The sequence below is a fragment of the Schistocerca nitens genome, chromosome 7, assembly GCF_023898315.1.
Source record: "Schistocerca nitens isolate TAMUIC-IGC-003100 chromosome 7, iqSchNite1.1, whole genome shotgun sequence".
NCBI lineage: Eukaryota > Metazoa > Arthropoda > Insecta > Orthoptera > Acrididae > Schistocerca > Schistocerca nitens.
In genome coordinates, this window is record NC_064620.1 from 333,515,752 (window position 1) to 333,541,202 (window position 25,451).

Sequence of the window (25,451 nt, forward strand, 5' to 3'; positions counted from 1 at the left end):
TAGGAGGCTGTCTGCTTTTGTAGTATACTCCTTCAGTTAGTCTTGTTAGGATGGTTAAGATGTGTGCATGCTGAGTGCAGATACAGGAGGAACTGGCCGCAGTTTGCGAACAGCTGAATGCGCTTTTGTCTATGGTCAGTCACTTTCAGGTTGCTGCCTTGGGCTCTAGCGGTGGTGGAGAATCTAGCTCATCATATGGAACATTCAGGTGTTGCTTGTTCTGCCCAAGGGCTCTGCTTCTGAGGCACCTCCTAGTGTACCCGATACAGTGGATCCTCTCTCACAGCAGGGTGAGTGCCAATGGTAAGGCGTTCGCGTTGATTGAGGCAGAAGATCAATGTGGATACTAGGCACCTGGCCTTGCCGATTCACCCTGTGAGTGGACAGGTGGCTGCTCCTTCAGCAGGGCCTGAGCAGGCACATTGGGGCAGTGAGGGGGGGGGGGGGTGTTATTGGTTATCGAGAGCTCCAACGTTAGGCGTGTTATGGAGTGCCTTAGGCAGATAGCATTTAGGGCTGCTGGAAAGAAAGCCAATGTGCACGCAGTATGTCTGCCGGGGGGCCTTATCCAAGATGTGGAGGTGGCCTTGCCTGCAGTTATCGAGCGTGCAGGGTGCAGCCGTCTGCAACTTGTGACTCACGTCGGCATCAACGATACCCGTCACATGGGTTCTGAGGCCATCCTCAATTCACACAGGCTGCTGGCAGAGGTGGCTTTGTGTGCGGGGTGCAAGCAGAGCTTGCAATTTGCAGCAGCGTTCTCAGAATTGGTTGGGATCCTTTGATTGGAACCGAGTGGAGGGTCTCAACCAAAGGCTTCGTTGACTCTGTGCTGGTATTGGCAGTGGATTTCTAGACCTCTGTTATGGTGTGGGGATTTATAGGATTCACCTTGATAGGTCAGGAATGCACTACACAAAGGAAGCAACTACTCAGAGTACTTGTGGAGTGCATGTGAGGGTTTTTCAGGCTGCTCTGATGAACACTCACCAGTTGATACGCAGCAGGGGAAGTCAGACCAGACTGCATTCAGAGTAAAGACACTTCAACTGTCAAAACTGTGTCAGTAAACTGTCGAAGTATCTGTAATAAAGTTCCCAAATTTACTGCCCTCCAGGAAAGTTCTCGCACTCAAATTATTCGTGGGACCAAGAGCCGGCTGAAATCCGAAGCGGAAAGCTCTGAGATACTTAGCGAGGCGTGGAATGTATATTGCAAAGACACCAGGAGGGGGTGTTCGTTGCAGTTGACAAAAATGTTCTTTCTATTGAGGTTGAAGTTGAGTGTGGCAGTGAAGTTATCTGGTTGCATATAACAGGTGTAAATGAAACCAAGTTAATTGTTGGGTGATTTTACTGGCCACCTGACTCCACTGGGACAGTTCTAGAATCATTGAAAGGAGGTCTATGGTCAGTAGTGCGTAAATACCCAGATCATGCAATACTTGTTGGAGGCAACTTTAACCTACCGAGTATAGACTGAGATGTCTGTGGATTCATTGCAGGGGGTGCAGACAGACAGTCATACAAAATACTTTTGAACACTTTTCTGGAAACTGTCTTGAGCAGCTAGCTTGGCTGCCCACGTGCAATGGAAATATCTTAGATATTCCAGACCTTATCGACAATGTCAATATAGAAACAAGGATTAGCAGTCATGATATGATCATAGCAACTATCATTACAAAAGTTAATAAATTAGTCAAGTGGGCTAGGAGAGTGTTTCGTTTCTGCTAGATAGTGAATTGAAATCACTTAGTTCCAGTAAGATGGATATAGAAGAATTATGGGCTAAGTTTAAGCAAATTTTAAATCATTGTCTAGGGAGTTACGTGCCTAGAAAGCAGGTAATGGATGAATAAGACTCACCATGGTTTAATAATGAAATTTGAAAGATGCTGAGGAAGCAGAGGCTGTTGCACCCTCGGTTCAAAAGAGAATGCACAAATGATGACAAGCAAAGGTTGGTAGAGATTTGTGCATCTTTGAAAAGATCTTTGCGTGGAGCATACAACTACTACCAGCGTCACACCTTAGCAAAAGATCTGGCAGAGAATCTGAGAAAATTCTGGTCCTATGTAAAATCACTGGCTTCCATTCAGTCCCTTGTTGTCCAGTCTGGAGTGGCAATTGAAGATAACAGAACAAAGGCTGAAGTTTCAAATTTCACTTTCAACAAATCATGCACACAGGAAAATCATACAAACATACTTTCCTACAATCATCAGACAGATTCTCATATGGATGACATAGTAATAAGCATCCCTGGCATAGAGAAACAACTGAAAGATTTGAAGCTAATAGATCACCAGGTCCGGATGGAATCCCAATTCAGTTTTACAAAGAATACTCTATGGCATTGGCCCCAAACCTAGCCTGCATTTATTGTGAATCTCTCACCCAGCACAAAGTCCCAATCGACTAGAAAAAAGCGCAGGTGATTCCATTGCATAAGAAGGGTAAAAGAATAGACCAGCAAAATTACGGATGAATATCCCTGATTTTGGTTTCCTGCAGAATCCTTGAAAATATCCTCAGTTCGAATATAATAAACTTCCTTGAGATTGAGAACTTTATGTCCACGAATCAGCATAGATTTAGAAAGCATCACTTCTGCAGTACTCGACGTGCAATTTTCTCAAGTGAAATACTGTGAACTATGAGTGTAGGGCAACAGGCAGATGCCATATTTCTAGATTTCTGGAAGGCATTTAACATGGTGCATCATTGCAAGCTGTTAACAAAGGTACAAACATACGAAATAAGTTCACAGGTATGTGAGTGGCTCAAAGACTTCTTAAGCAATAAAACCCATTATGTTGTCCTTGACAGCGAGTGTTCATCAGAGTCAAGTGTATCATCAGGAGTGCCCTAGAGAAGTGTGATAGGACTGCTATTGCTCCCTATATACATAAATGATTTGGCAAACAGGATGGGCAGCAATCTGCAGTTGTTTGCTGATGGTGCTATGGTGTATGGTAAGGTGTCGAAGCTGAGTGACTGTAGGAAGATACAAGACAATTTAGACAAAATATCAAGTTGTTGTGATGACAGCTACCTCTAAATGTGGATAAATATAAGTTAATGTGCAGGAGTAGGTAGAACAAACCTGCAACTTTCAGATACAGTATTACTAGTGACCTGGTTGACACAGTCAAGTGTTTAAATATCTGGGCATAATGTTGCAAAGCTATATAAACTGGAATGAGCATATGAGAACTGTGGTAGGGAAGGTGAATCGTTGACTTTGGTTTATTGGGAGAATTTTAGAAAAGAGTGGTTCACCTGTACAGGAGACCGCGTGTAGGACACTGGTGCAACCTGTTCGTGAGCACTACCCAAGTGTGTGGAATCCATACCAGGATGGATTGAAGGAAGACATTAAAGCAATTCAGAGGCTGGCTGTGTGATTTGTTGCTGGTAGGTTCAGACAACACATAAGTGGTACGGAGATGCTTTGGGAACTCAGATGGGAATCCATAGAGGAAAGGCAATGTTCTTTTCAAGAAACACTATTGAGATAATTTAGAGAACCGGCATTTGGAGCTGACTGCCGAACAATTCTGCTGCAGCCAACATACATTGCGAGTAAGGACCATGAAGATAAGATATGAGAAATTAGGGCTCATACGGATCCATATAGGATCTGCCATGCACATGCTGTGGCTTGTGGAGTATTGATGTAGATGTAGATCACAATAGTTTATTTGTGATTCAGTTTAACTGATTTTCCCTTTTTTCTGAAGGTTCCAGATTCGAGGTACCCATTTTTGGGAGTCCACTTTACACCCCGAATGGATGGCAGTGTATGGCTTGGACCAAATGCTATCCTTGCATTTAAACGAGAAGGCTACAGGTACACAATATGTCAGAGCATAGCAATAGTATTCTGTGTTTGATATAATTAAATATTATACTTGCTTGTGTCCTCAGTGGCGTAAGATCATTAGATTAATTCTGAGATGTTGCATATGGTAAATTTAATATCAGGGAGAGAAATTGCATTGATTCAAGGTGAGTTATGCATCCCACAGGTAATGTTAGACCTTCATCAGTGCTGTTTCATTTGTGCAACATTGTTCTTGGCACTTTTAAGACTAGTGTCAATGATGTATTTCATTGCTGCTGTAATTGGTGTGTGTGTGTGTGTGTGTGTGTGTGTGCGTGTGTGTGTGTGTGTGTGTGTGTGTGTGTGTGTGTGTGTGAGAGAGAGAGAGAGAGAGAGAGAATTAAGGAAAGTATTGTTACAATTACATTAAACATTTAAATGATTCATATTTATTTTTCAAGGTGGAAAGATTTTGACTGGAAGGAGTTAAAAGAGGTTTTAGCATATCCCGGATTTCGAAAACTGGCATTTAAATATCTTGGGTTTGGTAGCAAAGAGATACTAAAGTCAGCATTCCCTTTCCTCCAAGTGAAAGAGCTGCAGAAGTACATACCAGAAATTAAACTTTCTGATGTTGAAAGGTATGTATGTCCTATTAAAATATATTCTTAGAAAACAATTTTGGAATTTTGTTAAAATCTTGAGTAATTTTCAACTTTTAAAATAAAATGAATCGTCCTGAATTGCCTATTATCATAAAAGTAAAAAAGAAGAAGCAGGAGAAGACAAAGAGCTCAATACAGTCACTGTACAGTGAGATTTATGTATTTTAAAACAGAGCTTTGAGCACTGGTGTGCAGTGTTAGTAATCTGATATCACTTCATGTCCATTTCTTGCTAGTTGTCTAAATGAAACTAAAACAAAACTCTATACAGTTTAAAATTGTGTATGGCATCAGTATTCAAACCCAAACTTCCACTTAAATAGAAATGCAATCCAGATTTTAGTTCTCTGTGACAAACTGTTCTAATTTGTGTAAATTTCATTCCAGTCTGCAGTCCCCCCCCTGAGAAAAAAATTTCATTCTGCAATGAATCTTAAGCCTATTGTTTAGTTACCCCCATCATACTTATTCATTTATTCACCAACCAGGTGATTCGGACTACCATCTGCTTGTGTTATGATTGGTCAAGGATATCACTGTGAGTATGCAAATGGATAGGTTGTACTGGAATGTATGGAATCTAAGAATTGCTGCAAATCCAGCTGTCATACCATCTCCTCTTCTGAACTGTGGGTATTGATAGGAGGGCTACAACTAAAAGTAAATCACAGAATGTCATTAAAGCAAATAATATTGCTCATCTGTAAGGTAGTTACACTGATTATTTCTGTAAGTGTCTTGACCTTAAAAATTTAACCATAACTTTGCATTCTATTAGGCAGTAGCATTCGCTTTTTACTGGTTTCTCATCACAATATAGATATGTTTGAAGTAATGTGTGTAGTCTCTCCATACACGTTTCTTGTTTCATCAGTGTAGATAGGCGATTATATAAAATGGATGTTGTTGTTGTTGTTGTTGTCTTCAGCCCAAAAACTGGTATGATGCAGCTCTCTATGCTAGTCTGTTCTGCATGTTACCAAACTGACAATTCTGTGACATTTCAGGATATGCCCTATCGATTGGACCCTTCTTTTAATTGAGCTCTGAAATAAATTTATTTTCTCCACCAATTCGATTCAGTAGTTTCTCGTCAGTTATCTGATCTATCCAAGTATAACTTTCAGCATTCTTCTGTAGCACCACATTTCAAAAGTGTCGTCCCTTTTTTTGTCTGTATTGTTTTATCACCCATGTTTCACTCTTGTAAAAGGCTACAATCAAGGCACATTCTTTCATATCCTGTCCATGTGCTTCGCCCACATCAACCTATTACGTTAGTTGTGTTTGATGCTTTACAACATGCTGTGGTTTTAATGCAGTTGGGTCTTATGTATATACGAGTTCTCATGGTTCAAATGGCTCTGAGCACTATGGGACTTAACTTCTCAGGTCATGAGTCCCCTAGAACTTAGAACTACTTAAACCTAACTAACCTAAGGATATCACACACATCCATGCCCGAGGCAGGATTCGAACCTACGACCGTAGCGGTCGCGCGGTTCCAGACTGTAGCGCCTAGAACCGCTCGGCCACTCTGGCCGGCGAGTTCTCATGATATGACACATTTCATGCAATTGAAGTTGTGTTATACCTGAGGATGTTTAGTTGTCTGACTGAAACTGGTTATTTATAAAAAAGTGCCAGTGGTGTGGAACAGTTGCTAGTGGGCACCCTCTGTGGATCCTGCTGCACATCTTTTGTAAATCATAAATTTTCACAAATATTTAAAAAAGACTTCCAAACATTTACATTTGTATTTGATGTTAACAAATTTCTCTTTTTCAATAATACACTCCTTGCTATTGGCAGTCTACATTTTATATCCCCTCTGCTTTGGCCATAATCACTTATTTTTCATCCTAAATAATAAAAACACATCTACCTCTTTTAGTGTCTCATTTCTTAATCTAATTCCCTCAGAATCACCTGATTTAACTTGACTACATCCAATTACCCTTCAGTCAACTTTTGTTGATGTTGATCTTGTAATCTTGTTTCAAGAAACTGTCCATTCCATTGAATAGTTCTTCTAAGTCCTTTACTACTGTCTCCAACAGAATTACTCCAACATTGGCAAACTTCAAAGATTTTATTTCTTCTTCATGAGCTTTAATTCCCTTTCCAGATTTTTCCTTCATGTTCTTCACAGCTTGCTTAAGGTACAGATTGAATAATTCTTGGGATAGGTCACAACCCTGTCCCATTTTCTCTCAACTACTGCCTCTCTTTCATGTCCTCTGAGCCTGGTTGCTTTACAGTTTGTAGATAACAATTTACTCCTTGTAGTTTGTCAAATCAGTATTGTCAAAAGCTTTCTAACCATGACTCGTTAAACTGATACTTTGGTAATATTCCCACCGGTCAGCACCTGCCTTTCTTGGAACTGTTACATTCTTCTTGAAGTATTTTGCTCATTTGGTATATCTTGTATACCAAGTGGAATTTTATTATCATGGATGGACCTCTCAAGGATCTCAACAACTCTGGCGGAATGTCATCTATTCCAGAGGCCTCCTTTTGACTTAATTCTTTCAGAGCCCTGTCTAATTCTTCTTACAGTATCATATTTCCCATCCCATCTCCATTTACTTCCTCTTATCTTTCCATAATATTGTGTTCAAATTTTTTTACTTCCACCTTTCAGGATTTTGGATTGGAGGGGGGGGGGGGGGGGTGTCAATGCTCATCTTATCCTCAATATTCTGGTAAAGCCACACATGCTCCCCTGTGTTGTTCTAAATGTCAAGCACCTCAGGGAGCTCAGCAATCGTTTACTGGGTATGGATTTCCTAATGAAGTTATAAGTGGTAGGTGCCGCCATTCTGCTGTTGTTGTAAGCTCTGGGCATTTTTCAGTGACCACTGTGCGGTGTGGTCGTGGAATGTTGCGTATCACAGGCAAGGGGGATCAGGAGGACATTACAAACCTCTATAAAAAAAATTTCCCAATCTTACGGGAGTGCTATTTGCCAGTGGTGTGGAACAGTTGCTAGTGGGCACCCTCTGTGGATCCTGCTGCACATCTTTTGTAAAGGCTTACCCAGATACACAAGGCTCTGTCTGGGTGAAGTGCTTTTTCTGTAACTACTTTCGGTTGATTGGCTGGAACCCTTGAAGGTACTAAGTGGTTGTATAATGGAACATTACTGGTCAAAACAGCTATATCACAGCAAGCCACTTGCTTCCTCAAGTCAAAACTTTCAAGTAAGTGTCCTATTGAGGTTGCACTGAACGGCACCCTTTGCTACAGTCAGGCAGTAGTAACATGCAGTGACAGCTTGCATATGGACACTACAGAGCTTAAGGAGGAGTGGACAGATAACAAAGGGGTCATTGAAGTGTGAAAAGTAATGCATCATCAGAGTGGAACACTGTCAAAATCAGAATTTTTTACATTGCTGTCCAGTTGGCTGATTTTGCCAGATTACATTAAAGCAGCCTTCATAAGACTAAAAGTCAGACCATACTTCTCCAACCCCATGAGGTGTTTCACATACCATAAATTCAGGCAAACCGCTGTGGGGTATAAAAATCAAGCTATGTGTGGTAAGAGTGCTATGGCTGACATTGTTGAAGGAGCTATTTGTACCTCCTCTGAACTCTTGTGTCATATGTCAATTGTTCAGGTTCACATACAGCTTGGAGCAGAGAGTGTACAATGTTTAAGGAATAAAAGAAAATCGAGGAATTGGAGGTGACTAAGCACATACTGTATGCTGGAATGAAGAAAGTGTACAAATATCTTCAACAACCAGCCTCTACAGTTTTGTTTCCTGCACCTCTCACAAATAAACCTGAAAAAGTGTTTCCACATAGACGTCACAATGGTTTCTGATAGAAAAAACTGGTCTTGCAAATGCACCTTGGAGAAAGAAATTTGAAAGAAACTGTTGCCATCTCATCACAAATTCCAGTCATAAGCAACACTTCAGCCCATGCCATAGACATCACATTGGAAGGCAACTGCAGAAGAACAGTTTGCCTTGGCCTAAAGGTGTTACTAACTCTGAAGGTAGACATCACATTGGAAGGCAACTGCAGAAGAACAGTTTGCCTTGGCCTAAAGGTGTTACTAACTCTGAAGGAGAAGACTAAGATGAAGCATACTGTCAGGAAGGCTCAATCAAAGCAAGATGACTGTAAGACAGAAAAACACCCAGATGACAATATGACTGTTCACTTTGAGAATTGCTTAAATGATCTCACTGGGCCTCTCCATTGTACCATTTGTGAAATGGCTTCTTCTACACACAGAAGAGAAAGGGGAAGATCTAAACCTGCCTTATAAATAAATGCAATTTTGTTCTTGGTTTCATGAGTGTGAGACAGTGGCTGGTCAATGAAAGCTAATTATAATATACCAACAGCCATTATATTAATATATTGTTTTATTAGGCAACTAATTTTGATTTTTCAATCACATCACCTTCAGGCCTGTCACATGAATGACACCAAGCACCACTCGTGCATGTACAAGATAACGCACCAGCATTTGTATCTAGTTCCATAGATATCTGAACTACTTGAGCATGTGTGCTCTTTACACACGTGGCAGCAACTCCTACTCACTCCTGTCACATGTGTGAAGAGCACACATACTCATGAAGTTCAGATATCTAAGAAACCAAGATATTGGTGCCATGTGTAAAACATATACAAATGGTACCTGGTGTCATTCATGCAGCAGGCCTGAAGATGATGTGAGTGGAACATTGAAACTGGTTGCCTAATAAAACAATATCAATATAATGGCTGTTGATATATGTAATCTCCCCCTTCCTTTCTTAATTCCAGTTATTGTTCACAATAAGCAAAGTATTTTATGAAATATTTGAGAGGAGTGAAGATTACAATAAACTTTCTAGTTTATATAGCTTTTTGTGTAGAGTTGGCTCCAGTTCTTCTTGTCTAGGTGTCTGATTGATGAAGCTGAAATTCCCACATTTTAGGTCCTCATGGTTGAATTTATCTAAATAAATCTGAAGATAGTTTTTGCAGAATTTTTGTTGTTATGTTAATATATTTTGTCACATTTTAGTATATCGTACAGCCTTTTGAATTTCACATTAACAAAACTGAAATTACATTGTTCACCCAAAATTCAAAAATACATCTGATCACATCAGAGACTTGTTTACTACTACTTCACTCTGCTGTAATAACCATAATCCAAAGGGCTTACAATTTTTCTCAACAAATGAATATCTATTAATTTCGATTATTATTTCATAAATGAATCCAGAAATAAATGTAATAAACAGTACTAGATTGCATAATTAGTAATAGAAATTCTAAGTGTGCCAAATAATTCGTAATTTCAAATTAAAAAAAAAAAAAAAGAAAATTTAACTGTTCATTGAGAGCTAGTACTTATCAACTGTAACATTAAAAATAAAGTAATTCCGTTTCATAAATTTTAGCTTGAAGTATAACATGTGTATAAAATTATATGAAAGTTTTGAGAAAAGCAGCTGAGATAATATTGACCTGATCAAAATTCGAAAAATAATATTGGCATCAACTACTGTTGAGGAACAGTAATGATAGAGGGGGACGTCCTGTTACAATATCCCCCTCACGTAATATGGAAACAATGTTATTTACAATATTTTGTGACCTACTATAAAGTTTGCCAAACAGTGAACAAAATCATGCCAGAAAATAGAATACAGTTGTATAGAAGTATCTGATACATAACATATCACAGAAAATCTAAGAAAAATATCTACTATACAAGTCATAATCTATACATATATATGAGGACATGGCATTCACATTTTCGGATCTGTGGAACATTCTGTCTCAGGACAGTTGATACAAAGCCAAAACTACAATATTACAACACTAAACTATAGAAACAAGTGCAGAGGCAGTGTAAATTACTAGAATTACAAATTGCAAGTTTACATCTATAAAGTCACACCTTCAAAATCATCAAAAGAGAAGAAAAAAATATTTAGAGTGTAAGTGTAGGGTGAGTGAGCCAATTCAAAAAACTCACAATGATGGCTACATACCAGAAGAATAAACTAAATCAAAAGTAGGAGTATAGCACAAAATCAATCAGCCACATAGACCAGAATATTTATGGATATGTTGACTCATGAAGGGAGAAAGTAATTAAAAATATTAAGGCCTATGCTTACGATGTGAGGACTGAGCCATGAACCAAACCACACTGGGTACACACTAGCAGAAATGTTTTGTCACAACAAAATGAATAAAGTTCATAATCATATATCAGTAAGTTCAATCATATGTAATAAATAATAGACAGGGTGTATACGACCCGGGACAACCGGGAGATCCGGGAAAAACCCAGGAATTTTTTCATCCGGGAGAAAACCGGGAAAAACCTGGGAATTTTTTAATATTCCGGGAATTTTTCATTGTTTCAGTTTTCAGTTAAATTTTTGTAATTTTGACTGCTAAGAACCAATCCTCTAACAAAGGATATTACTGTATCCCACTACTGCAGAGTAATACTGCAGCATTAAAACATGAACGAGAGAAAAAACGGAAATAAAACTTAAATTGCAAAGAAATGCATCATATAAAATAACACAGTGCACATACAAGCATCTGCCAACAGCAAAATGTGCCAAAGGCTTTAGGAAGACTATGCAATGCTTCATAACAACAAATTGCCTCCGTTGAGCGTGACGTCACAACTGTTTACATTAGATTCATTTAAGCAGTTACGAACGGGCTCATGCACGCGCCCAGTTGAGTCGCATATGAGTAATACCTTCTCCCGCTTCTGGCTAAATAAGTGTGGCTGTTGGCTGTGTAAGCAGCAGTAGCAGCAATCAGCCACATGGTACCCGGAAAAATTTTACTGGTGTGCCCAAGATGCCAGATTCACACGAGCGCAGCAGGCCCAGATCTAGTGGGGGTGGGGATGGCAAACCGAGGTATCTTAACTGGGCGGCAATTTTGGGGGGAGGGGGCAAATTCATATTCTTGAGAAAAAAAACCCTTGTTTCACAAAGCACCTAGCATCCAGCACACGTTGGTCTATCGATTATTCATATGATTTTGAAACGCACTTCTGCTGGTTTTTGAAAACAGTCTAAGTTGATTTTTGAATGAATTAGAAGCTGATTTTTGAATGCTTGCATAGTATACGTGGTGTCTCTGCGCATCTAGAAATGAACGTTCCTGTAGACAAAACGGTACGGGCCTATAGGAGCTGAGCGGAACACAGCCGAACTGGTGAATGCCAACTGCTGCTTGTTTAGCGTTGCAAATGTTTACCGTTGTTATAATTACCAGCGAAATCCATAGATTCAGACTACTAGGGTGGAAATAAACAACTAACAGGAATAACAGGCAAGACAGATTATGTATTATCTTCACAGTGTATCCAAGAAAGTGAAATTCTGACAAAAAAAGTTTTGGCCAGATCGCTACATGAGACAGGGCCAGTTGTAGTCCCCGGCTGGCAGCCGCTTGAGTTCCATTCTGGGAGTAGCGCGGAAAACGCATTGTACGAACACGTAATAAGGTCTAACCGGAGAGTAATTGCTGGATAACTAAACCGGTGGTTGTGGCAGGGTTAGTAAAGTTAACTGGAGAATGATGGTTGGTTGGTTTGTTTGGGGAAGGAGACCAGACAGCGAGGTCATCGGTCTCATCGGATTAGGGAAGGAAGTTGGCCGTGCCCTTTGAAAGGAACCATCCCGGCATTTGCCTAGAGCGATTTAGGGAAATCACGGAAAACCTAAATCGGGATGGCCGGACGCGGGATTGAACCGTCGTCCTCCCGAAGGCGAGTCCAGTGTCTAACCACTGCGCCACCTCGCTCGGTAACTGGAGAATGAGTTTTGACAGTAGTAGGAATAGTTACAGAATTAGTGATGACATGATTGTTTGTTAGAACGAAGAAGGAGAAGAATCTGGGACGTCACACAAATTATGGCAGAATATGACGATTCCAAATTTATACAAAAATTTCGTTCTACTACTTTTCGGTCTCATGCATGAGAAACTGGAGCGTATGAATGAATGTGAAACTATTTCCTAACATAAAGCTTTTTCATTGTAGTAGGCCAAATAGGTATTTCGTATTGGCACTTCGTGAATTATATTGTCGTACTATAAAAATGATCATTATTGCCAAAACAGACTCGCTCATGTGGTGTGTGGTACAATTGTTGTAATATTAGAAAGGCCTATTTTGTTTTATCTAGCACACAGTGACAAAATAGACCTAATCAGATCGAGTAACCACACCAGTCTTGGGTACTATTTGTATTAACAGCTTTATCAGTATTAGACGACGACATTTCGTTTTTTCATGTAGCAAAACATTTGACGAACTTTCACAGAAAGGAAAGCACGCCATGTAAACCTGTAGCAAGATTAGGGAGAAAAATTTGCTTGGACTTGAGGATTGAAGAAATGTGTACTGTCTTGCTTGTCTCCTGTCTTTACTGGTTTTTCTGTATCCTATGTTTAATTTTATGTCACACAAAACAGCAAGTTATTAGCTAACAGGCAATAAAGTGTGCAGATTTTCTGAAGAGTTCTTGTTCTCCCAGTTACAAGTAAGCCCATCAATTTTGTGGTGTCACCGCTAGACACCACACTTGCTAGGTGGTAGCTTTAAATCGGCCGCGGTCCATTAGTACATGTCGGACCCGCGTGTCGCCACTGTGTGATCGCAGACCGAGCGCCACCACACGGCAGGTCTAGAGAGACGTACGAGCACTCGCCCCAGTTGTATGGACGACATTGCTAGCGACTACACGTACGAAGCCTTCTCTCATTTGCCGAGAGACAGTTAGAATAGCCTTCAGCTAAGTCCATGGCTACGACCTAGCAAGGCGCCATTAACCAAATCTGGAGAGAGTCTCACTTGTATTATCAAGAGAAATGTACCACAATGAATTAAAGTTAAGTATACGAGAAGCTCCGTTATTTTCTTTATAGCTTTCATCACGTATCCTGTTTCAGACTTAACGCCAGTCGGCGTGTGTGTACGCGTGCCTTTCGGTTACTCGTCACTGTGGACTGGCTGCCTTGTCAGTCCACTACAAATTTACTTTACTTATGACAGCGAACCGAGTGTTCTGTACCGACAAGTTACTCTGTAACTGCAATATATGACCTGAAGATGAGCAGCTAGCCCGAAACCGGTAATTGAAAATAAAGAATAGCGATCGAAGACTGAAACGCTATATTTTATTTAACGTCACTTGTTACAGAAGCAACACAAAATGCATTACAATTTTTTTGAAAAATGAATTTCTGTTAAGTTCATTTACTATTTCATAAATGAATCCAGAAATAAATGTAGTAAACAGTACTAAATTGTGTAAATAGTAATAGAAATTTTAAGTGTGCCAAATAATTCATAATTTCAAATGTTTGTAAAAAAAAATAATTTTAACTGTGCATTGAGAGCTAGTACTTATCGATTGTAACATCGAAAATAAAGTAATTCCTTTTCAAAATTTTAGCTTAAAGTATAACATATTGTGTGTAAAATTATATGGAAGTTTTCAGAAAAGCAGCTGAGATAATATTGACCTGTCCAAAATTCAAAAAAATAATAATGATATTGACAACTGCTATTGAGGAAAAGTAATGCTAGAATTATTACATTTTGCTTTATGGATGGCTCCTGTGCTCCAGTGGAAAATGAACGGGCTCAGAACAAGTGGAGGAACCAAAGAAAGCTGTTGGCATGGGGGAGATCCCTGTGTGTGTGTGTGTGTGTGTGTGTGTGTGTGTGTGTGTGTGTACAGGAAAACACATTTTAAACATACTGATCTCCCTGTGCTTGAGTGATCAGCCTCCATCGAACAGATGACCTCAGTCAGGACAGGACTAAAGGTGGGCTGTCTGTCTTTGTGAATGACACTTACCACTCCGCTTCTGTTCTTCTTGGAAAAGCTATTCAGGCAGTTGCTATCACACTGCACATTTCATTTGAAGTTATACTGTGTAATGTTTATCTGCCATCTAATGAAGTTTCAAATACAGAGGCTCTTTATGACCTGATTTCACAACCATTCTTGGTTGTAGGAGATTTTAATGCACATAATGTGCTGTGAGGGTGTGGCAGGGGTTGAATTCTTGAAATCCTCCTTGTGTCAGAAGAATTTTGCCTTCTTATTTCTGTTAATAGCACACATCAGCCTGCTATGGGGTCATTCTCCACCACAGCCCATATAGATGCTGCTCTGTGGGAAGTGCTTGATGACTTGCATTCGACTGACCACATCCCTGTCTTGTTACACCTCTCAGATAGAGCTGATCCTGATAGAAATCCACCACAGTGGATGCTTAGCAGAGCAGACTGGATGCTACAGAAACAGCTAGCTATTTTTGAACACTAATACAGCATCCAAGACTGAGTGCATCACATTACCAGCATTATCACAAAGTCCTCAGGCCAGTTTCAGAGGCAACACATCCCATGGTGGAACATCAAGTGTGTCTCCTTAATTAGGGCTAGACAAATGGCTTTGCAATACTTCAAATGCCACCCATCTGCTATCAACCTTGCAGCCTTTTCATTTACAAGGGAAAAAGCATGAAGGACAGTCAAAAAGAGCAAGAAGACGCTATGAAGAGCATTTCTGGGCTTAATAAATCATTCCACTAGTTCTTCAAAGGTATGGGACACCATAAAGAGGATATTTGCTGAATGTGTGTGAGCACCTATAAATACTATACTGACGCTAGGATGTCTCCAGTCTGTATCTGGAAACAGCACAGACAATGACAGAGTACTTCAGTTTGATCACTGCCACCAAAAACCAGGATCTAGCTTTCTGCCACTTTCAGGAATTAATGGAGAGGAGTGGTTGGAATTTCCATTCCAACAAAATCGAGGACTACAGCTGTCCCTTTCCTATGCGAAAACTTAGGAGTTTGCACCAGGTTCAAATCCCCTACAGCATATTACAGTACCCAACACAGGATTAAAAGTATATTTTTAATAAATTCGGTTAACTGGTAATAATCCTGAATCATGGAAGAAGACAATTTTATTACCCCTTCTGAAACCAGGAAAGGATCTCACATTGCCCAATAGTTACATAAGTGTGACCCTCACAAGCTGTATAGGAAAGACACTAGAACACACGGTCAACCAGAATCTGACTTAGGTCCCAGAATCATGGGAATTACTTAGTTGACATACGTGGAGGTATCATTCTACTCTTGACAACCTCATCCTGCTGGAGGTGGAAATATAACTATCTTCCCTACCCAGATAGCACCTCATACATATTTTTTTTAACTTGAGAGTGCCTACAACATGACTTGGAAACATCACATCCTAGGACAGCTTCACAAATGTGACTCCAGTGAATGACCACCAATATTCATTCGGGCCTTCCTTTCCACATTATGTCTTGTGTATCATGTCGGTGTTACTCTTTCCGAGCAGTTTGAACAAGAAAATGGTGTCCCTCAGTGATCTGTTTTAAGTGTGAGTCTGTTTGCTATTGCCATAAATGATATTATGTCAATGGTTAAGTCTTCCATCTGATGTTCATTGTTTGTGGATGACTTTGCCATATTCTGCTTCTCATTCAACACTGCAATTAGATCTCATCAGCAGCAGTTAATGATAACGTGCTTGGAGGAGTGAGCAGATAGCACAGGTTTTAAATTTTCCTCAGAGAAATGTGACTTAACTGAAATATATTGAGATTGAGATACAGACCATCAAACATTTTAAACAGCTTTTTTTTTTATCCTTTTGAAACCCTCATACGTGGACTAAATTTCAGTCAAACATAAACTGAATATTGTGGTTTCAGAATATATGAATATTTAAGAATTACTGACTAATTTGGATTTCAGTTAAGTCATTGTTTTGGAGAATGAGTTAGCTGTTCTTGTTGCCCTCTTAATCTGCCTATTCTTAAAATGAGGGGTAGTGTTCTCGATTTTAAAAGTTTGGTAAAGTTTCTTTGTCTCACATTTGATTGAAAGCTGACATGGTTGCCATATCTGAAGAATAAAAGGCTACAGGTCTAAAACCATTGAATTATTTTGAAATGCGTCAGCCAAGGATGATGGGAAGCAGACCAAACATGTCTGCTCCAGTATTACGAGGTGTTTGTGCGAGGAGCACACAGAACCAATCTGATTCTCAGCCTCTTGTGTTGAGGCTGGTGAGCCACTGTTCATCTTCCAGTGGCAGAATGCTTCTGATGCACTATATATGTGGCCTACTATCAACCCCACAGCCACCAGCATTCCATACCATTGTTTGCCCTCTAATGGACCGACTATTCAGAAATAGACCACGAGCAATGATGCCATTTGGGATTTGTGTGCGGCAGGATCTAGCAGCTCTTAATGTGGACCATGTTTCTGTACTATGAGGTTGGAGTTGTTCAATTCCTTGGTTAATAAAGATTCCCAGAGTTCTTTTTGATATGTCAGCATACAAAAGGAATTATACCCCAGGCTATGTTTTTAAATCAATGTTTTACAGAATTTTATCTGGGCACTGTGAATGTATTCTGGTTTGCACTGTTGGGTCTAAGACAGGGAATTCCACTCTCTGTGTTGTGTCATTTCCAAAATATGTTCTCAAGGCTTGCTTGCCTCATGCAATCACTGTGTATGACGATTATATACATGCTTTTTTGTGGTGTGGGGGATTGTAGCAGATCTACATCTACATCTACGTTTATACTCCGCAAGCCACCCAACGGTGTGTGGCGGAGGGCACTTTACGTGCCACTGTCATTACCTCCCTTTTCTGTTCCAGTCGCGTATGGTTCGCGGGAAGAACGACTGTCTGAAAGCTTCCGTGCGTGCTCGAATCTCTCTAATTTTACATTCGTGATCTCCTCGGGAGGTATAAGTAGGGGGAAGCAATATATTCGATACCTCATCCAGAAACGCACCCTCTCAAAACCTGGCGAGCAAGCTACACCGCGATGCAGAGCGCCTTTCTTGGAGAGTCTGCCACTTGAGTTTGCTAAACATCTCCTTAACGCTATCACGGTTACCAAATAACCCTGTGACGAAACGCGCTGCTCTTCTTTGGATCTTCTCTATCTCCTCCGTCAACCCAATCTGGTACAGATCCAACACTGTTGAGCAATACTCAAGTATAGGTCGAACGAGTGTTTTGTAAGCCACCTCCTTTGTTGATGGACTACATTTTCTAAGTACTCTCCCAATGAATCTCAACCTGGTACCCGCCTTACCAACAATTAATTTTATATGATCATTCCACTTCAAATCGTTCCTCACCCATCCTCCCAGATATTTTACAGAAGTAACTGCTACCAGTGTTTGTTCCGCTATCATATAATCATACAATAAAGGATCCTTCTTTCTATGTATCTGCAATACATTACATTTGTCTATGTTACGGGTCAGTTGCCACTCCCTGCACCAAGTGCCTATCCGCTGCAGATCTTCCCGCATTTCGCTACAATTTTCTAATGCTGCAATGCAGTGTTATCATGCTACCAAATTCCTCAACTGCAACAACTCCCTAAGTGCCCTTCAGGCAACTTGTCACACGTACCCAGCAAAAATGTATATGCAGTTGATCAGTAGTATACTTTTTCACTTACAGAGGCAGTAGAAGGAGGTATCATTCTGCTGATTACCAGGGCAAGAGGAAATTCAGGGTAATGAAGCAGCAGATGTAGCAGCTAAGAATACGTGTGTGGAAAATACAATTTCTGAGCATGCTGCCCATATCTGTGCAGTTACTTCACCTGAGGCGTAGGATCCTGCGTCTGTGGGAGGAGTAGTAGTTAGGGTTGGGGAACAACATGCTGCGGTCAGTGAAACAAACAGCATGTCTGTGGTGTTCCTCTTTCTGGCCATTTCAGTGAGAGGACGTACAGTTAACAGTCCTCCAGATAGGGCAATGTCCTCTGATGTATGGATTTCTCCTCCAGCAGGAGGCAGAATACGCTAGCTTTTGGCTTGTGGTGTGTAGGTGTCTGTACATCCCATTTTAACAGTGTGTGCTGTATATCAAACTATAAGCGCTGCATCCAGCTTACCAGCAGACCTGCCATCTATTTTAGGAGATGATGAATTGAATGTTGTTGGTGTTTCATGTCTGAACTTCACAGTAGTTTATTATATAATATGATTGGATAGGTAAAGAAATGTAGTCACCAAGTAGTGGCAGGAGAAGATACACACAAAAAGGTTTAACTTATGCAAGCTTTTGGAGCCCGAGTCTCCTCCTTCCGGCATAATAGTTGAGGGGGAAGGAAGAAGGGTGAAAGGAAAGAACTGGAGAGGTTTAGGAAAAGGGATACAGTTCAGAAAAGTCACCCAGAATCCCAGATCATGGGAGTCTTACCAGACGGGATGAGAAGGAAAGCCTGATTTTTGGGGACTGTACCAGATGAGATTTGAAAACCTGAGAGCTTAAAGGTGGAAGACAGGGTAATACACAAGACAGAGATTACTGCTAAAACATTGTGCATGAGTTCATAAGAGTGAAAAGGAAAGTGCATTGTATGTGACAGCGGTGGGAGGGGGGATGGCTAAAAATAGATGGGTCAGAGAATGAAAGAAGTGGAAAGCTAAAACGGAGTGAAGAAAGGAGTAGTTACTGTGAAGAAATGCTGAGACCGGAGGAATTAATGTAAATTAAGACCATGTGGGTGGTGAGAACCAAGAATATGTTGTAACACTAGTTCCCACCTGTGGAATTTGGAGAAACTTGTGTCTGGGGGAAGAATCCAGATAGTGTGTGTGGTGAGATGGGCACCGGGGTTACGACTGTCACGTTGTAGAGCATACTCTGCAACAGTATATTGGTATGGCCAGTATACATCCTCTATCTATGCCCATTCATCCTAACTCATACCTGTATGATAGTCATGCTGATTTAAAAAGCTGAACAGTGTTTATATTACAGCTGGTTTATGATGTGTCGTTTCACAGGTGGCTCTCCCTTTGATAGTATATGTTTTGCCAGTTATAGAGCTCGTATGGGTGGTGGTAGGAGGGTGCATAGGTCAAGTCTTGCAGTGGGGATGGTCACAGTTGTAGGAGCCATAGGGTACTGTGATGGGTGTAGAAAGAGCATAGGGCACCCCTCAAACTTACATCTGCCTTAGATCATTAACACCTACAACCCATAGTATAAAGACTTATTCCTCTATTAAAGATACCAACCATTTCCTAGATCATCTGAAATCCATTCCTGTTCATTTCCCTCCATGAACCTTTCTTGTCACCATTGATGCCATCGCCCTCTGTACCAACATCCCCCACATTCATGGTCTGTCTGCTGCTAAACATTTCCTCAGTCAGTGCTCACTGATTCCAAACCTAAGACATCCTTCATGTTCACCATAATCAACTTTATATTTGCCAACAATTACTTCATCTTTGAGGGGCAGACATACAAATGGATCAGGGGTATGGCTGTGGGAACCAGGATGCAACAACTGCAACAACTCCCTAAGTGCCCTTCAGGCTATTTGTCACACATACCCAACAAAAAAGTATATGCAGTTGATCAGTGGTATACTTTTTCACTTACAGAGGCAGTAGAAGGAGGTATCATTCTGCTGATTACCAGGGCAAGAGGGAATTCAGGGTAATGAAGCAGCAGATGTAGCAGCTAAGTTGCTCCTACCCCTGTGACCATCCCCACTGCAAGCCTTGCCCTATGCATCCTCCTACCACCACCTATACCAGCCCTATAGCTGTCTAAACATATACCATCAAAGGGAGAGCCACCTGTGAAATGACATGTCATATAGCAGCTGTGCCAAACTTTTCATGGGTCGCTTGGAGGGGGCTTTCTTGGGATCGATAAGCTTTCAGCCCCTAGTTTGGTTTAGATACATTGGTGACATCTTTGCCAATTGCTTGGAGGGGGCTTTCTTGGGATCGATAAGCTTTCAGCCCCTAGTTTGGTTTAGATACATTGGTGACATCTTTGCCATTTGGATTCATGGTGAGGTTGACCTGTTAAAATTCCAGGAATCTCTAAATACATTCTCCCTATTAAATTCCACATGGTCCTATTCCAAATTCCATGCCGCTTTTCTTGGTGTTGACCTCATCCTCACCGAAGGCCAGCTACACACTTCAGTCCACATTAAACCTACTAACAAACAACAGTACTTAAGTTTTGACAGTTGCCATCCTTTCCACGTCAAACATTCCCTCCCATACGGCCTTGGCATTTGAGACAAACTTATTTGTTCAGATGCAGACTCTTTACAGCAATACACCACCATTTTCACCTCAGCCTTCACTGAACATAATTACCCCACCAGCCCAGTTCAAAAGCAAATTTCCCAGGCCATCACATCCAATCCTGGTACTGCTGATCCCTTCAAAAAGAACTTCGGGAGACACTTCTTGACACTCAGTATTATCATGCTCTTGCATGTATTAATCAGCTACTTCAACAAGGCCGTAACTTCCTAAAATTATGCCTGAAATGAGATCCTTTGCGTCTTGAGATTTTGCCCATCACACCTAGAATAGCTTTATGTCACCCTGCCAATCTCCGCAATATCCTTGTCAGACCCCATGATCCTTCTGTACCCATATCCCTACCCAGTTGCTCCTACCCCTGTGACCATCCCCACGGCAAGCCTTGGCCTATGCACCCTCCTACCACCACCTATACCAGCCCTATAGCTGTCAAAACAAATACCATCAAAGGGAGACCCACCTGTGAAATGACACTCATATAGCAGCTGTTATGTAAACACTTAAAAGCCTTTAACATCAACATGACTACCACCCAGGTATCAGTCAGGATGAATGGGCATAGGCAGAGGGTGTATGCCAGCAATACAAATATCATGCTGTAGGACATGCTGCACAACATGACGGTCATGATCTCGGTGCCTGTTTCACTGCACACACCATCTGGATTCTTTCCCCAGACACTTGTTTCTCTTAACTCTGCAGGTGGGATCTAGCACTACAACATGCCCTTGGTTCTTGCTATACACCTGGCCTTAATTTACATTAATTCCTTTGGTCTCAGCATTTCTTCACAGTAACTACTCCTTTCTTCACTCTATTTTAGTATTCTACATCTTTCATTGTTGACCTGTCTAGTTTTCCCTATCCCCCCTCCCACCTCCGTTACATACAGTGCTCTTAGCTTTTCACTCATATTAACTCGTGCAAGATGTTTTAGCAGTAATCTCTGTCTTGGGAAGTACCCTGTCTTCCATCTTTAAGATCTCAGGTTTTCAAATATCATCTGGTGCAGTACCTAACAATCAGTCTTTCCTTTTCATCCTGTCTGGTAAGTCTCCTCTGACCCAGGATTCTGGGTAACTTATCTGAACTATATCCTTTTTCCTAAACCTCTCAAGTCCTTTTCCTTCTCTTCTCTTCTGCCAGAAGAGGGAGCCACTGGCTCTAAAAGCTTGCATAAGTTAAACATTTTTGTGCATGTTCTCCTGCTGCTGCTTGGTGAGTATTTTTTTTTTTTTTTTTACCTATCCAATCACATTATATTGTCAAAAATTGATTATTTCAGTAGTTTATTAGGTAGACAGTTTTAATGTTTTTCCAAGGAGATTGCTTCACCTTGTATTTTTCCATTTATTAACGGGGCATAGTTCCCTGTTACATTATGTTAGCTTCTGTGTTGTTACTGTCTGTATATTTTAATCATAAACTGACTTTGGTCTGCTACCCGAAAGTGTGACTGTGAGGCAAGAGAGAGTGTAACAGGGTGGCTGAGTATTACATTTTATAATTTACCTTTTGGTGCATACTTTTCACTGCATACACCATATTTGTCTCTAATTAGTAGGGTAAGGGAGCTGATGATCTCACTGTTCCTTTCTCAGGGCCGTACAACAATTTGCATTTCTCCTCTACATATTCCTGCTTTGCCAGTTTGCGCTTTCTGCCATTATAACTTTTTTATGTGTCTGTTTTCAGTTGCCACATTTTTTATATTTACTTGTTTATCTATTAAATTCAGTGTATCTTCTGGGCCTCATCTTTTTGCATGTTTGATTATATGTTGCCTTCACTGTTTCATCCCTCAAACTTACCCATTTGTCATCTATTCTATTCTTTTCCCTGGTTTCAGCTAATTTTTGCCTAATGCCCCCCTTTAAAATGCTCACTCTTCTGGCTCTTTCAGCTTACTAAAGTTCCTCTCTTTCTTTTGATTCCTTACCTTTCTACGATTTTTCTTAAGTCTGGATTAAATTGCGATCTATGCAAAATTTGAACTTCTGTCTTCCCTTCACCAGCTGAAGAAATGCAAGATTAGTCAGTCAGTCAGTCAACATTACTGATTTCCTTGCTTTTACATTCCTGTGCTACAACATAAATTTATTATATATAATTTCATTTGAACCTGCTTTTTTGTGTGGTAATCTTGAAGTAAATGATATGTTCATTGAGTAATGAAAGTACATATCTTTCAGAGGGCCTGCTGGAGTTCGAGCTCAAGCCATGGATACTTCAGGGCAGCTTGTTGATGACTTTGTCTTTCACACTGGAGCAATAGGGGAGTTTGGTGAACGTATTCTCCATTGCCGGAATGCTCCTTCACCTGGAGCTACATCAAGTCTAGCCATTGCCATGATGATAGCAGACAAAGCCAAAGCTGTTTTTGATCTGTGATGACCACTGGGCAGCATTTCCTTTAGTACAGTCTTTTTAAGCCTGCACAAATGGTTATTTGTTAATATTATTGTATGCAAATGTTTTTATATTTATATGTTGAAGACTACAATATTTATTCATCTGACTGTGTTACATTTGTTGCAATTGTGCTGTTGATTGGTTAAGCATTATTGACGAGTATGTACTTCGTACCTACAGTGCCTCTCTCATGAACATGTTTGTTGACTGCTTTATGTTTTACATATTGAGACATATGCATTTAATCACACGTTTATCCAAAGTATTTTGATATTAAAAATTTGTTCTTGAGTGTTATGTTATCCTACAGCACTAATAACTAGATAGTCTACACAGTAATTATACTAAAGCAAATATCCTTGTTTAAAATTTGTAGTTATGCATTTTTGGATGAACATTATTCTTGTTGCTGCGGGTCCCAGGCACTGCGTCAGATAGAGTCACTGAAACTTCAAAAAATTTTGATCGAGTACTCCCTCAACATCATTAGCTGATGCTGCTAACAGTTGATGCAGTCCTTGAAATGGGTGCAAAGTATCATGATAAATCAAAGTTTGCAGGTGCCAATCTACAGCCCCTAGTGCTGGCACTTGGACACAGCACATGTTTAAATTTGTCCATTGGATAGACCATCAAATTTTAATATGCACATGGTCACCTCCTTATTCCTCCTGTTACAGCACACTCTGTATTTGATACAATCGTAGAATACTCAGCGCACATCCTGTGCCTTGCCATTGTATTATTCCTTTCTCTAACTTAAATTATCCGTTGCAAAAATGCAAACACTTTCTCTGCCCTAACTACATGTGGTGTCAACAGTGCTTTATTTTTTACCATTGCTCCCAGTCCCAGATAGTGTAAGAACTTTGACCAATGTTGAGATTTTCCAAACTCTCAAAGATTTCAAGAATACTGTGTCATATGAGGCCCATGTTGTCCTTCGCAGAACCCAGGAAAGGTCAGACACACGTGAAAGAATGTAAAGCGCATTTACCTTCATATTTTTTAAGGATACTACCAATACTGGATAAAATAGTGCTGCTGTAGGGAAAGGATTAATCTCTTCAAATCATTTGTTTGTTAAAGGTGATCTCCATATTTCACTCGCTCAGCTTGAGTTGCTTACATGATCAGGATTCAGGGTATCTGTTGTGACAAAAAATTGTCCGTAAGTAACTGATCTCTACTCATAAATGTTACGGATGTGAAATGGCTCAGGTTCTGTGTATGAGTATCATCAATACTTTGTTGAAATGAGATTGATGATGAGAGCTTGTTGCCTGAAGAAGCAAACAAGTGTATGTGCACTTTGAATAAATGCTATAATTGAAGCATTCATCTTGTTTTCACACTTAGGGGATAAAAGTTGTGGGATAGTGATATAGATACAGATGGTGGTAGTATTGTGTACACAAGGTATAAAAGGATAGTGCATTGGTGGAGCTGTCATTTGTACTCAGGTGATTCATGCGAAAAGGTTTGAATTTTGATTATGGCCGCACAGTGAAAATTAAAAGACTCTGAATGTGGAATGGTAGTTGGAGCTCAATGCATTGGACATGGCATTTCGGAAATTATTGTTGTTGTTGTTGTTGTTGTTGTTGTTGTTGTTGTTGTGGTCTTCAGTCCTGAGACTGGTTTGATGCAGCTCTCCATGCTACTCTATCCTGTGCAAGCTTCTTCATCTCCCAGTACCTACTGCAACCTACATCCTTCTGAATCTGTTTAGTGTATTCAACTCTTGGCCTCCCTCTACGATTTTTACCCTCCACGCTGCCCTCCAATGCTAAATTTGTGATCCCTTGATGCCTCAAAACATGTCCTACCAACCGATCCCTTCTTCTTGTCAAGTTGTGCCACAAACTTCTCTTCTCCCCAATCCTATTCAATACCTCCTCATTAGTTACGTGATCTACCCACCTTATCTTCAGCATTCTTCTGTAGCACCACATTTCGAAAGCTTCTATTCTCTTCTTGTCCAAACTAGTTATCATCCATGTTTCACTTCCATACAGGGCTACACTCCATACAAATACTTTCAGAAACGACTTCCTGACACCTAAATCTATACTCGATGTTAACAAATTTCTCTTCTTCAGAAACGCTTTCCTTGCCATTGCCAGTCTACATTTTATATCCTCTCTACTTCGACCATCATCAGTTATTTTACTCCCTAAATAGCAAAACTCCTTTACTACTTTAAGTGTCTCATCGGAAATTGTTAGGAAATTTAATATTCGGTGATCCACACTCTCAAGTGTGTGCTGAGAATACCACGTTGCAGGTGTTACCTCTCACTATGCTCAACACTGTGGTCAACAGCTTTCACTCAATGACCAAGATCAGT

General features: G+C 40.4%; 1 protein-coding gene across 1 annotated transcript in view; it reads left to right on the top strand.

The window, feature by feature from the left end:
- Nucleotides 1–23,403, top strand: part of LOC126195418 (L-2-hydroxyglutarate dehydrogenase, mitochondrial) — a 91,304-nt gene extending 67,901 nt beyond the window's left edge. Inside the window, exons 5-7 of the mRNA XM_049934025.1 lie at nucleotides 3,746–3,855; nucleotides 4,290–4,469; nucleotides 22,882–23,403. Coding sequence (XP_049789982.1) covers nucleotides 3,746–3,855; nucleotides 4,290–4,469; nucleotides 22,882–23,080 — 489 coding nt within the window. The 3' untranslated portion in view covers nucleotides 23,081–23,403. The remainder of the gene's footprint in view (nucleotides 1–3,745; nucleotides 3,856–4,289; nucleotides 4,470–22,881) is intronic.
- Nucleotides 23,404–25,451: the final 2,048 nt, after the last annotated feature.